The sequence below is a fragment of the Thunnus albacares genome, chromosome 18, assembly GCF_914725855.1.
Source record: "Thunnus albacares chromosome 18, fThuAlb1.1, whole genome shotgun sequence".
Classification (NCBI taxonomy): Eukaryota; Metazoa; Chordata; class Actinopteri; order Scombriformes; family Scombridae; genus Thunnus; species Thunnus albacares.
In genome coordinates this window covers 8,797,824-8,812,700 of record NC_058123.1, presented here as the reverse complement: position 1 = coordinate 8,812,700, position 14,877 = coordinate 8,797,824, and the positions used below count along the sequence as shown (strand labels likewise).

The window sequence follows — 14,877 nt, the reverse complement described above, 5'->3', positions numbered from 1 at the left end:
TTTTCCTCTAAACTTCTCAGATTAGATAATTGTTTGAGGTCTGAAGAGGAAAAATGAATCAATATTTCACACAAAAAGCAAAGATTTAAGTCCAAAAAAATGAATAACAAATTTCTGTAGCAGAACCTTCAACACATAAAGTACATTTTGCTGATAATATTTCTTTTGAATACAGGTCTTTAAACTGTGATATTTCTACTTTTACTCAAATACATACAGGTGATGTGTGAGGTCTTCAAACACAAACTCCAATAATACATTTCATCTCCTTCTTTCAAAGGTTTTTGTGTGCTTTCTCCTTGTTTAACCTTGAACGGTTTGACTTGAGCTCCTCAGTCTTACCTGGAACATTTTATTGTTTCCTGAAGCTTTGTATTATGCAGGTTTGTCAATGCCCCCCCCCCCCTTTCGTACACCCTAAAGCTCACCACATCCTATTTTAACTCCTGAATCTGCTCCTCTGAAACATTTAACAAGCGTGTTGCACCTGGGTGTTGTTGCACTCTTTTTGACACATCACCTGTTGTCATAATTGGAGGGAGCTACTGTATCTGTATATCCCTATTCCCTACCTGCTGTTTCTTTTTTTTCCCCCTCCCTCATCTTCAACCCACTTTGATGTCCCACTTATCACCACTGACACTGTAAATAGTTCTGCGCTTAGATGAGAAATTAACTTTTCCCTCCAGCTCATGCTTTACTCACCCAGGATGCTGCCTCAGTACAATCCATGGATACTGATCACCCCAAATCCATCCTGTAAACACTGCATTAAATATTGATCATGGTATCATGCACAACAACTTTTTATTTTTTATGGGTTTTTTTTGGTTTTTTTGCTGCGCTCGGCTTAACGCGCACTGTGCAAAGTTTTCTCTTAATGAGACTCCTGTAGTGCTGCGAGTCGTCATCTTCACCACCACCAATTTGATCAAAGCATGAAGATTACACATTATTGAAATTAGTGGTGCATGGGAGGGCTTAAAAGAACAATTTCATTTTAATGATCACTGAGGAAAGCTTGCATCCAATACATTCTGTGGAAGAGTTACCATACACATAATATTTTCTGGCTTATCTTAATGCTCTGCAGGAAAAAAAAAAAAAAAAGTGTTAGAAGCACATACATTAGCTGTCCTAAAACGCCCATAGCCAGGAAGATTCATTAAGCAGTCTTTTTTTTGGAGGCATCAGCAGGGAACAATCCATGGTTGACTGCATGTCTGATCACAAGATGCAGCCTGGGATCTTCTTTCTTGTCCAGTATCTGTGGAGCGAGACTTGTTTTTGATGTTATTAAAACATACATTGTAGTGCAATTAATGGTATCTTTACCTGTTAAAACATCATTCAGTCATTCATGAAGCATTAAAATGGTCTAAAAATCAGCTCCCAACACACATTCACTCAGACACACAGACACAGCTCAGAGGTATAAACATGAAGACAGGTCTATCTATTCAACTGGATGTGGCCAAACACATTCTACAATGCTCCATCAAAAAGGAGAAAATAGCATGAATATATTGTGTAAAAATAAATAGCATGTGGTGAATTAATAACCTCTTGACAATAAATTTTGTCTTCCCGTGTGCATGTAAAGAGGGGGCCTCTTACACTTACACTATGGTATCATTTAACATTTATTTTTTTATTTTAAATAATACAATAAATATACTACAAACGAACATTGGCTTTGGTAGAGTTACAAGTTCATCATTTTCTCTCCACTTCACAATTGTGGACATGACCTTTTTTTTTTTTTTTTTTTCTTTTATTCATCTTTAGCATTGAAAAAAGGGATGTTTAACGATGAATAAAACGTGGACTGGAGATCATGTCACTCTACAAAATTATAACAACAAGAGAAAAAAACTTTACAATTTCATGCATACAGATAGGTTTTAATGCTTCAAAAGACATACAAGAGTGGATGGCCACAGTAAACTTGAATTTATTGACATAAAAACCAATATATCTTCTATCCTCTTATCCTTACACAGGTTTTTGACAAGACTGTGAAAACAAACAAACAGACAGACAAACGGAAAATCTACAAAAAAAATAAAATAAAATAAAACAAAACCAAAAAAAAAAAACCAAAAAAAACCAAAAAAAAAAAACAATGGCAGCATCACTGCTGGTTCTGGAAATTTACAAAAATTTGTTCGTCCTTTTTTTTTATTATTATTGAGAGCAAAGTATTAAATTTGGGTGTACTGCATCACAATGAAAAATAAAGCCAAAGATCTACAAGCATATTGAGTTATCTTAACAGAAAATGGTTCAAGTCACATATTTGAAGAAAAAAAACCAAAAAAACGGAAACAAAACAAACCTACGTATGAAGGGCTGTAAAAATTCTGTGGTAGATACTAGTGGTCATAAGCATAGAGAGTGCATAGTTTGAACAAAGAGCATAATTACAAATAAGGGCAAAAATAGTAGACTGACAAGCAATTTTTTTGATGCTGCATGTGCAGACTCTTTCATCTGTCTACCTTGGTGACCTTCCTCTACTCTGATTAAATCAAGAAAAAAGTACTTTTCAAGTTGTTTCCCATACAAAAAAAAATAGATTTTAAGCCACCATGGCACTTAAAGCTAAATATATACGTGAACACCTTTGGTGGAAGGGTTTAGGGTTTCATACACCAAACAATTTTTTGCCCTTTTTGGACCAATATCCCTTTGGACGTTTTGGCCCAATCACAACATGTCCGCTTCTCAACTTCCATCAGTTTGATGTGATGATCCAACAGCAAGAGCCAAAATGCAGCATCTTAGAGCAATGATATGCAAAGCCAACAGCACCACCTTAACTTTCCTCTTGTTATTCCAACTTTTGGTACAAGTGTGGGACTCTTATCTGCGTGGTCCGCTGAAGCAGAAGATAACATACGCTGACATGCTGCACCGATCGGTAAATGGATATGTAGAGAAATGGCATGCAAACACCACTGCTGAACATAAAAAAAACAAACAAAAAAAAAAACAAAACAAAAAATGGATGCAGCAAAGATCCACCTGCGTCAGACGTGGTGGACAAGAGAGTCAAGGGGCAGATGTTGATGGAATATTCTCACCACAAATTTCCTTTCATTCAAACAACACAAACTAGAAAAATACATAGCACCACAGAAGAGAGAAAATAGCACCTAGGTTTTGATTTCTTTGTGTTTTCATTAAAATGTGACATCATCTCCCAATGCATAGTCGGACAGATGAGTATTTGAGCAACAAAAAATATAAGCTGTTTATTAAGTTAATGAAATTTGCCACCAAAAAAGGCGATCTGTTCAGAGAGCACAAGAGGAGGAATGTATTTCTTCTTTTTTTTTTTTTCCTTGTTCGTTATGCAAATCAACTGTCACATAATATCACAGAGCTTGTTTTCGTCTTTTATTTCCATTCTGTTCTTAAATTACAACAAGGTGTGCTCCACAACTGCAACAAGACAGGACTTCCTGATTTTTTGTTTTGTTTTTCAATTTACAAGTCGAATTTCCTCACGTCCAAAATATTACTACAATTTAGATGTTATCCCTGTATCCATCGTCTCCTACCTCACAATTAGTAAAGTCACATGCATGTTTTGAAGCCAGAAGCAATAAACATTACCAGGAAAAATATACAGAATGTACTTACAAACATAAAAATTATTTATATATATTTATATATAAGATCCATTCCAAGAGAATGGGGAGACAATTATGCACAAACAAAGCTCCCATAGTGAATGAGCAAACAAACCAAACAAAAAGACAAGTGGAAAAAGCCAGAGAGATGAGGGAAAACATGAGATCAGAACTAAAGAAAGAAAAGAGCCAAATCAGATGGAGTCCATGGCAAGCGCAGCGACCGTCTGGAACGGCTGCAGCTCTCAGGGTCGCCTTCATTGTTTGGGACATAAACCATCTAAATCATGTGTGATGACATGGGGCTAGAATCGTGTACGTGTGTGCGCGAGTGTGTTGTGTAAGAGGCAGGATCTGACATCCAGTTTCAAAACTTGCATGTGATGGAGAAGGCACACTGAGGTTTCAAGGTTGCTCTTATTTCATTTTCCTCTATTCCTATAGAATTTCACTGTATTCTCAACTTGATTTCATTTTGCTCATACTTGTTGCTTTATGGAAAATGTTACTTTTTTACAAATAGAATTGTCCTATTCTTTTTCAATTGTTTTTTTCTTTCTGAGAAAACAAAAAATATGCTTTTTTCTCCATTTGCTCAGTAAACAGTCTTAGCCGATGAAACAGACAGGGCCCACTTCGAATCCGAACTTCTGCGTGGAGCCACCAAAGTCGTTGAACATGATGTCCACAAATGGCACCTGCTCCACCTTTGGTGTGTTGATCTCAAGTACTGTCTTTTCATAGCCCTTTTTCAACTGTTGAAGAGAAAATAGCACAGTAGGAGGGAGAGTCATTGTATGAAAAAAACACTCTACGAATAAAAAAACATCACACACATTTGCAGGGCTCTTATTGACACGACAGAAATACAATTTCCTGACAATGTTAATCAAAAGAAACCCCCGCCAACCACCCGCAGACACTCACACAAACACACTCACACATCTCCATGACTCACCGCACATCCATCCACGACGGCGCGGATGTAGGGGTTGTTATCGTAAGACATCTCCTCATCGTTGGAGCCCAGGAAGCGGATGGCCTTGTCGTAGTTGTCCCGATCCAGGTCGTGCCAGGCCACCGACTGGTAGCAGTTGTATGTCATGTTCTGTCTGGCTGCAGCGCTCAGCAAACGCAAGAAGGTCATCTGGACCACGCCGATGGGGTTACCCTCTGCATCCACGTAGGAGAGCTAATAAAAGGAACACAGGCGGAGTTGAACATCAAAAGCTTCACGATGGGAGAAGGGACCAGTGTAAAAGAATGAGTGGACTGAGAGGAAGAATATTCTGAAGATCCTTAAAAACATTGACTGAACACACTGTCATGTCTATACTACGCAGTGTTTTTTTGTCTCTTGGGAGTCATTTTGATTTAATTTATGACTAGTATTCCTGTATGTATTCCTGTTTTACTGCTGTGTTGGGATTTCTCGGACGTGTTTTTTATTGTAAACAAATCCCATCAATACCTTCTGACATCCATATCCTGTCTGTTTCTCACAGTTCCAAAGCCATTAATTCCTATATAATTAAAAATTCTTTAAAAACATGTCAAACATATATAGTTTTCATACCAATTTCCTTTAAACAGCTGGTCACTGTAGTTTTTAGCAAATATTACTCAAGCTGGAGTAAAAAGCACATTAGCTGGGGACTATTTTCAGCTGTGGATTAATACACATTTTGTATTTAAAATAGACTCAAAATAAACTGTGGTTTAACTGCAACTTCACAGCATGTTCACCGTAATGAGGGAGCATGATGTGTTTTCATTCGTTTTTGGACAACAATGGAGCACTCTATTAAGCTTTGGCTACAAACATAATACTTATTAGCAGTAGGATCTATTCATCGTTGGTGTTGGTCTTTTCATCAGATCCGTGGACAATAAAAATAGTGAATATTATCAGCCCTTAAGTAATGTGCTAATAAGTGTGAATGTCTCAAGGGAAAAGATGAGTGAGGAACAGTCAACATTTCTTAAGCACTGGATCAAGTGATGATACTATCCAGAAGGGGAGAAAGGGTGCAAAATATTTTCTAGGCTTGATGCCTGGAAGCTGCACTGATGTGCAAGGCTTAATGTGGGAAAATCTGCCTTCAAAGTACAAAAAATAAGCATAACTAAACACCTAATTTAAATCTTGATTATGCAATTATGTAAAATATATATCCAATATGAACAAATTATGGTAAAATCCTGAAAATGTAATTTATTTAATAAGAAATGTGTTGCAGTAATGATATGTTAATTGCCTGTTAATTTTCCAATGATTAACTTAGAATTTGGCTTTTCGAGCTCATGTTACAGAAAACAGAGCAATATCCCATTAAGATGATTAGAGCGCTTTTTAATCCTGACTGATAAGATAGCAGGTTTGGAACCAGTCACGGTTTAGTCTAATGTCCGTAAGTGACAATCTGCATACCAACCATCAGGAATCCATTAGATCCACATGGTCGCTTCGTCTTTCAGACAAACAGGACTTACTGAGAGTAGAGCGCATGCAGCATCCATGCTGTGCAGCCAGAGCAGCAAACCATCTGTGAATCTGGATGTGTTCTCTCTCTCTCGACTTGTTCTGGCAAATAAGCACGCTTTCACACGCACACCTCAGCACACATGCAAACCCACAATACCAACACTCACAGTTGACATTAACAGAGAGAGCTAATCATCTCCTCCATCTATTTTTGCAATGACTGATTTACTTAGCTAATTAATTACACCATATAAACAATGAAGACTCTGTTCTCTGCAAGTTACGTCTATGAGTGTTGGCACTGTGGCTGCCACCATTGTTTCATCCTCAGAGTGGCTGGGTAGTCCCATGCTTTTCTCGTTTACCCCACCACTCTTCATCTCCCCAACCCCACCCCGAGCATTGTGTGGATCCAGCCCGACATCACCAGAGAAACATTACCTCTTCATCATCACAGCCGCAAGTCAGCAGTGACTGAGTACCCGGAAGCCCCTGGGTGGTGACTGAGTGCCTGACCTGTTTGACTCAGAGCTACTCCGCCAGATCTAAGTAGTGTTTAAGGGAGACACTGGGAATGTGAGTGCAGCTGAACAGCTGCAGCAAAGAGGAAATTACATGTATTTTTTGCCCCTTGTGGAGGATAGATGACCCGCTGAGACAGGAACTTGTTGAGATCTATAACTAAAAAAAAAAAATCTAATGTGTTAGGAGGAAAAATGTGAAGTGATTTATTCGGTCTCAGGGGTTTTTTGTCCATACTATTAAATCAGCTATCTATGGATATACCGATGCTTCTTGAGTCTGGAGTGAGTCAAGGCGCACAGTCACCCTTAGGCGATGCTCTCATAATGTAGCAGAGGTATGGCAGAGTGGATATACAGTCAGGAATTTCCACAGTGAAGCAGCGATATATTGTGTTCCTCCATTAGATGTCATATATGCTGCTTCATCACGGTTAAATCTCGTCTGTATGGTCCACAAACCTCTGCGCCATTTCCTCATAAGAGCATCCCCTATGTTGTTGGACTGAAGGTGAGTGCAGCTCATGCTAAATCATGCACCACAAAAGTGTAACACCCAACAAGCAAAGTGCCAAAGTACAGTATATACATACTTTGTGCAGTACCAGAACCATGCAGAGCCTGAGGCACACAGAGTCCCGGCCTCAGCCAGGACTCTGGCACCGCAGGCAGGGCCACTTACCAGGGAACCTCTCTTGTAGTGACTATACCATGTGCCTGGCGAGTCTTTGGGCCATTTTGCCATTTTGCTCTGTAAAATATAAGAGGCATTCAGGGAAGGGAAAGGGACTTGAGAAAGTCGGGAGTCTGGCTTACCAGTTTACCACGTTTGAATTCACTGAACCAGGAGCCGGGATTCTCCTTTACCCAGGATGTGAGCCTAGCCTGGGGGCATGGATCGACAGAGAGGCAGAGCAGGAGGAGGAGGAGGAAAAAACAGCAGTGTTAAAGAAAAGAAACAGATCTGACAGAAACACATCCCCTCTCAGCTTTTTTTTTTCTTTTTCTCCCCTCTTTATCCTTCTGTTTGTCCTCTGACGAGTCTTCCAGACCTGAAACAGTACTGAATGAGATCAACCAGACCAACTGGACCAAGGCAGAAGATTATAGTAAGCCATTATGCCATTTTGTACAGTACAAACTATAGCTGGCAGCTAATTGCTGCTGAAAAATTCATGAGTACACAGTGATTAATTAAGAAATGATCGCCTGCAATGAGCTCTTATACCTCGGTCTCTATCCCTGCTGTTCAGTGTTAGTGCTGTGTAGCCATGGCGCACTAACTTTGTTATGCCATTAAAAGCTGTGAATTGGCCAACAGGGCACAGCTCTAATAGGCTCAGCCATGACAATGATGAATGTCCCCATAATTAGATAGCAGGGTTTGATATGGAACTGTCATCAATAGCTTAATGCGTTAATGAATGATGGGCCGGAGATCACTTATCGCCGGGAGATGGCATACATTAGACCCATGCTGCCTTGAAGGTGACCTGCAGTTGTTTTCACCGCAGAGGGCTGAGCAGAGGAGGAAATATATCCTTGCTGTGACTTTCTCTTTTTCTAGAATCCATGACAGCAAAGCCGGGTTGGTGTCTGTGATTCTGTATAGTCTTTGGACAGTATGTCTACTGGATGTGCTCTTATAAAAAAAAAAAACTGTGCCAATCTAACAGATGTGGGAGTGTTTCCATTCTCTGTGCAAAGACTGACAGCACAGGCTTTTCTTTTCACCCCCCGACACAAATGAGAGCAGCCCATCACCAGCACGCTATAAAAAGTCTGCTTCATTATTCTGAGCTTAAGCAAACTCCTTCTCCTCTGAGGCTTGGTGAGTGGGATCATTAAAGTGGCTGTAGCACTGTGCTATTACACAACCCTCCACTTGTCAAAAACAGTGTTCCCAATGTTTCACCACTCTCCTACTCTCCTCTCCACTACACGCTCACGCATAATGAACCAAAAACCTCCTCAGTGTGCCAGTCACCTGCCAAAGGCCTGTAAAAATGTGATAAAATCCTTAACTGCGTTCTATCTAAAAATGGCACTAAAACAATAAGTGTGTGGTGTAAATTTGTGCGTTTGAATGAAGGAGTCATTCCCCTGCTGTCGCCGGCTGTCAATACTAAACCATGAGATTTAGCATGTTTGTAAAATAACTTTTCCTCGGGCCTCATGGGAAATGCAGGCAGTGCTGGTGAGTCATCTCCTACATCTTCTTACAACAACACAACAACACAACAGGTAATCTCATGGAGGCTAATTATATGGATACATGAGTAGTAGCAATGGAGTTACTGTTGAAAACAGCACTGTCTTGAGATGTTTTGGTTATTTTTACAGTATACACAGCGCTTAGTCTCAGACTTGAGGAAAAAAGACAATTGTTCACTTTTCTGGAGTATTCAGCTTAACTGTAAATCATGAAATGGAAGCTAAAAAATAGTAATAATACAATTTCTTCCCCCTTTTCAAAAGTCCTTGCCTTTTTCTGCTCACTGTATCCCCAACCTGACTGTCCTTGTGCCTGTGTGTGTGTGTGTGTTTGTATGTGTATGTGTGTGTGTGCATACAATCAGCCAGACTTACCCCTTCAGACTTCTTATCTGGGAAGATGCAGCTCTCTCCACCTGCTGTGAAGTTGCAGTAAACCTTGAAGGAGTCCCGAGAGCAGCCCTGGTTTGGATCAATCCAGTACTCACCTGGAGATGTGAAGAGAGTGGAAAAAAAAACAGACAGAAGTATGTATGAATTGAAGCCTGCGCTGCGCTCCTTCAGGTCAAGGCAATGTCTCACGTTGTATAGCCTGGTGCTAGAGCGTCTCTGTGTTCACTCTAAATCTATTATGCCTCTATTGTATTTGGGGACTTTGTGCAGGGAGAAAAACACCAAACTCCCTTTAAAAACCAGGCTGTTTAATATTACCTTGCTTGAGGCAAACAGTGCACACATTCTGAAACACTGTCAGTCACCCATTCCTAATTAGTGTAATCTTTTGGTAAATTCTGCATACAAAAAATATGCATACAGGTAATACATTGTATTTCAACAAATATTGATCCTGCTGTTTGATAATATCAAATATTATCCATTGTCCATATGTCAAATTGCCATATTATGCAACTATAGTGGATTAGTGGCTGACACATTCAAAATTGAGCATGTAGTGATGATTACTTATGTGTTTACCATCTCTGTATAATGTAAGTGAAGGTGACCAAATTATAAAGGGAACAGACGCATTTTATCAATAAAACAGTCAATAATATACACATCACAAACATTAGCCCTATAATGCATCTATCTGACATTCCCTCCAGTCTCTCTGACCTTTTAACCCCGTGTGTTCATGCTCAAATCCCCTCTATCCACCTGACCTTGGCTTTTCAGTAACATCTGTAAATTTCGGGGTGTACGCTATTTGCAGTGCACGTGCGCTAGCAGCCTCACAACAGGCACATTTGCATAGCAAGCAGACAGAGCCCATTAAAAACATGAATGGTGGCACTGTCTTTTCTCCAACATTTCCAGCAAGCTGCTGTGGGATAACTGCCATTTCAGTGGAGAAATTAAAAACCTTGGCGAGGAAGGACTAGAGAATAGACCTCATTTTAGACAGAATGTGATACAAACCATCAGGGAAATCAGGGTGGCACAGCTGCAGGTCCTTGCAGGTACGAGCGGGGTTGCCCTGTGTGCCCAGCGGGTGCTTCATCTGCTCGATCTCCAGCTTAAGGGAGTTGAGTGAGCCAAAGATTTCCTCCATGCCATCGTCGTAGTCTTTGTAGTTGGCGTCTACGGCTTCGTCGTCCACCATCTGGCTGGCGTCGATGTTCCTACGCGTTCTGCCTTTCATGGAAGCCTGCATGGGGAGTGGGTGGATGACATCGCCAGGAGGACCCTGTTTATGGAGACATTAAAGGAGACAAATGCCAGTCAGGAATAAAGGATGGAGATGATGTAGGTGTCCGTTAAAATCAATGAGATAATGACTCACTGAGGAAAAGATTCAAAATAATGATACAATAAAAAAAAAACTGGTGCATTGACTTACAGGAGGGCCAGGAGGTCCAGGTGTACCAGTCTCTCCCTTTGGTCCAGTTTGACCCTGAGCAGGACAGATTAAAGTAATGTTTGATCTTAAATGATTAACACATGATATTTATTACTATTTCCTATTATTTGTATTGTTTCTGAAGGAATGCAGCTTTCAACAAAACACTTACCGATGACCCTTTAGCTCCTTTGGGACCAGGAGGACCCTGAAGATGCAAAGATGATTAAGTAATCAATATTAGCTCAAACATTACTTCACACGTTATTCAGTTGCACACATACTGTGGTATAACACATGCGATTAGCATAGTCTTACGGGTAATCCAGGAGGACCGATGGGACCAAGTGGACCAGATGGACCAGCGATACCCTAAAGGAAGAAAGAGAATCTGAGAATATGTAACTGTTGTTTATGGAAACTGCTGTTTCCCGATGCAACAGTATCGATTAGTGTGCAGCAGTGTGATTAGTGTGTGGATTATAAATAACTTAACACGCTGATTATCGGCACAAATGGAAGTGCTTGCCTACAACACTTACAGTCTGTTTAGATATGTAGAATAAAATAAATACAACGTGTGAGCATGTTTAAGCTTTTTTCTGATGACTCTAGTGTAGTTTTGTTTACTCACATTGTCTCCTTTGGGACCAGATGATCCTGAAGGACCAGGAAGACCTCTGTCACCCTTTTCTCCCTGTTCACCTGGGGGTCCAATAAGACCAATAAGACCCGGATGGCCCTGAGGGCAGAGAACAACACACACACACACACACACACACACACACACATTATCAATACAACAGTCAATAATACACCATCACAAACATTAGCCCTATACTATATCTATCTGACACTCCCTCTAATCATTTGGGTAATGATTTGATGGCTGGAAGCAAACAACAGATCAAATCAATCTGTTAGTAAACAAGTCCATTAGTCTTCGTTACAGTATTTAGCCTATGCTCTGCATCAAAACATGTACATCAGTTGAACAGGTGCTGCAGTGACTCACCTTTTCTCCTTTGATACCAGAGTCTCCTTTCAAACCGGGTAAACCTGGAGGACCCTGTGAGAGGGATGTCACATTGGGGAGAAGATAACAGTTGGATGAGGATTCAGATCACATATTATGTGAGACAGTTTAAAGGCCAGGAGTCACTTCTACTCACCATAGGTCCGGGAGGTCCATCTGGGCCTGGAGGACCGGGTAGACCTTGCTCTCCCTGCGCAGAAATACCAATTACTCAGTGTTTTAGCCCCAGCTCACAAGAAGACACAAGTTTCTATAAATAGCACAGCTCCTTTACATCCAGCAGTTTATTAGAAACTGTTTATGTATGCTTGCACTACATGCTGTTATAACAATATTTCACAGCGCCAGCATATGATTGCGATAAACTGGTGTAAATGTACGAAACACTTTACTTACAACTGGGCCAGGGATACCCCTGAGGCCTTCAGAACCAGGCTTGCCAGGTGATCCTTGAGGACCAACAGGACCTGTCTTTCCTTGGGGACCTTCCATTCCAGGCTCTCCCTATCACACAGAAACAGTGTACACACAAACCACTTGATTCTTGCTCATTTGCCAGGTTACTTGACATTGTTGGTGTTGTCAGTGAAGAAAAAAGGCAGAAAATGTGTTTTGTTTGTTGATGAGTTACCTTGGCTCCCTTCTCTCCTTGTCTACCTTCAGGTCCTGCTGCTCCAGGGGGGCCCTATACAAAAAAAATAGATGACAGAGATTAATATTGTGGAGTACAAAGCCAGAACATTTTAGCATTTTGACATTTTGCAAGGACGATGAGAAGAGAGCACAGGATGGTACTTACTCTCTTTCCTGGTGGTCCAGAGGGACCAGACTCTCCAGTGGGACCAGGGGAACCCTATTTAAAAAAATCATGAGGGGTGAAAATAAAACAATTTGCAATTTAAATGACAGTGTCCATTAGTGAATTAGGAATAACACACAGAGCTTTTAAAAGTAACACGATTGGTATACAACACTCACAGCCTGACCAGCTTCTCCGTCATCTCCCTTGTCACCAGGTGGACCATCTAAACCCTGCATAAGAATTAAACAGGACCTCAGTTGTGCTGCATTGCATCAAAAACAAACTGTGAGGAATAGAGTTTGCACAAAGTTTAGCTGATGACTTGTGTAATACATACAGCTGGACCAGGCTCTCCAGGTGGACCAGGATCTCCGGGGAAACCACTTGGACCCTGAAAATCAATAAAAGCTGCTGTAATTTTTTTTTTTTTTTGACAAGACATTTAGTTTCAGGTCGCTATGATTGTAGTAGACAATAGAGACTCAGATGAAATAGGTTGAGAGACTGCATTGAATTATCAAATAGAATGTGTCTTCTGAGGCCAAATGTGGAGTGGAACTTACTGGGCTGCCTTTGGGACCATCATCTCCTGGGGGACCCTTGGGGCCGGGAGGTCCAGCTGCACCAGCAGGACCACTCTCACCCTTCTCTCCTCGCTCTCCTCTTGGACCCTGGAATTATACACAGTTTGTTAACAGAGATGCTACATGAGCATACAAGAAAAGAAAAAAAATAACCTTATCATAATGTTGCCAACAATTGACCAACAATGACTTATTTTCTTCTTGTTGGTAAAATTATTGCTGGTCAAATGACGATATCATGTCCTTATATTCTTTACTGGTTCTCATTCATGTAAAAATCAGATAACTTACTGGTGGGCCAAGTTCTCCCTGAAGACCTGGCTCTCCTGTTTCACCAGCATCTCCCTGGTGATGAGAGAGAGAGAAAGAGGGAGGGAGGGAAGAGGGGTATGAGAGGGTGAGAGAGAGACATACATTAACAGAAAGGTGATTTGTTGATCCAACATGGTTCTAAAAATCCCATCATTTACAGCATCCCTCACTGTGCTGGTGCCCTTGTCACCCAAGTGGGGATAGAAAGAGATGACACCAGAGATTTCAATCCATCAAGTGCAGGCAGATTAGGTGGCTGAAGCAAAGAGGGCGCTGACCTCACTGTTCTCCCTGGACCCTGTCCATACATCTTCTCCTCTTCCTCCTGCCTTCTTGGATAGTTGCCCTGTTGACTCACCTATACTAACCGGGCACTATCGTTATTCACTGTCACATAAGCCTACCATCCTCCCTGATGTTGTTTTACTGCAGATGCAGTCTGCCACACCTGTTTCAGGAGAAAGTATTAGCCCATGTCATGTTTGGGAGACAGGGGGGTGGCAATGGAATAGAAAATTGATAGCAAAGCTCTGCAGGGCGAATGAAGAGGTGTGTGGTGATGTGTTATGATAAGCATATCCAGATTCTCTCTAGCATGAACAAAAGCTCTGATACTCTAAATAAGAATCTGGCTGTCTTCCAAAACCTCTCTTGTTGCTGTCAAGAAATCCACTTTAAGCAGTTGGTACGCCTGTTTAAAAGCATGACTGATCCTCCTGTATTAGGAGCTGATCTTTACGCAATGTTGCATCTGCACAGGCTCTTTCCTTATGTCAACCTGCTCATGTCCACCATAGGGCCACTGGTAAAATCTGCTGAGAACAGTGAAACTGAGCGCATGAAAGACAGCTGCTCATCACCATTATATGAGGGATGTGTTTACAGAGAAAACCTGAGCTCAGTTGCTTTTGCCAGCTCCCTGCGCTACCTAATAAAATGCCAGATCAGCTGAAGCGTGATTAACCAAAAGAGCGCTGTGTTTTTTCTTGCACAGGAGAAGGCCGGGCTATCCTCAGGGAGATTATGAAGGAGCAAAGGTGATTCTATTGACTGAACCTGATAAAACAAATCACACCATCACTATGGACTGAAAGTGATGAGAAAATGCACAGCGCTGCAGTCCAGCAGCTGCTGCCAGAGCAGGCCTGTGATAATGAAACAGCAGCAACAAATAAGAGCGGGAGCTGATTTTATGAGAGCCTCCTTTAATAATGCATTTATCATCTTAGAATTGCAAGTACGGTGCCTTTGAGTATTTATTCGTACTCTCTCCTCCCAGCAACAGTACTGTTGGGGATGGCAGCCTGTCCATTAGATTTGCTGTGCATCTGTCACGCTGCGACAGAAAAAAAATGATCATGTCCCATTTAAAAGGGTATCATATAAATAGGCATGTGAAATATTAATGGCTGCAAAAGCCTTGTAAAGAGGTATCATTCTCAGTC

The 14,877-nt window shown here is 41.0% G+C and overlaps 1 protein-coding gene across 2 annotated transcripts in view; it reads right to left on the bottom strand.

Moving 5' to 3' along the window:
* Positions 1 to 1,724: 1,724 nt before the first annotated feature.
* col5a1 (procollagen, type V, alpha 1) overlaps positions 1,725 to 14,877 on the bottom strand; it is a 75,148-nt gene continuing 61,995 nt past the window's right edge. The window contains exons 49-66 of one of the 2 annotated variants that reach the window (XM_044332866.1): positions 13,412 to 13,465; positions 13,100 to 13,207; positions 12,874 to 12,927; positions 12,713 to 12,766; positions 12,534 to 12,587; positions 12,366 to 12,419; positions 12,131 to 12,238; positions 11,871 to 11,924; positions 11,714 to 11,767; positions 11,333 to 11,440; positions 11,017 to 11,070; positions 10,871 to 10,906; positions 10,699 to 10,752; positions 10,278 to 10,545; positions 9,234 to 9,346; positions 7,327 to 7,395; positions 4,597 to 4,830; positions 1,725 to 4,393 (exon numbers count right to left, since the gene is read on the bottom strand). In XM_044332866.1, coding sequence (XP_044188801.1) covers positions 4,247 to 4,393; positions 4,597 to 4,830; positions 7,327 to 7,395; positions 9,234 to 9,346; positions 10,278 to 10,545; positions 10,699 to 10,752; positions 10,871 to 10,906; positions 11,017 to 11,070; positions 11,333 to 11,440; positions 11,714 to 11,767; positions 11,871 to 11,924; positions 12,131 to 12,238; positions 12,366 to 12,419; positions 12,534 to 12,587; positions 12,713 to 12,766; positions 12,874 to 12,927; positions 13,100 to 13,207; positions 13,412 to 13,465 — 1,677 coding nt within the window. In that variant the 3' untranslated portion in view covers positions 1,725 to 4,246. Of the gene's footprint in view, positions 4,394 to 4,596; positions 4,831 to 7,326; positions 7,396 to 7,460; positions 7,530 to 9,233; positions 9,347 to 10,277; positions 10,546 to 10,698; positions 10,753 to 10,870; positions 10,907 to 11,016; positions 11,071 to 11,332; positions 11,441 to 11,713; positions 11,768 to 11,870; positions 11,925 to 12,130; positions 12,239 to 12,365; positions 12,420 to 12,533; positions 12,588 to 12,712; positions 12,767 to 12,873; positions 12,928 to 13,099; positions 13,208 to 13,411; positions 13,466 to 14,877 lie in introns of both variants that reach the window. The other variant, XM_044332865.1, reaches the window with a different exon arrangement.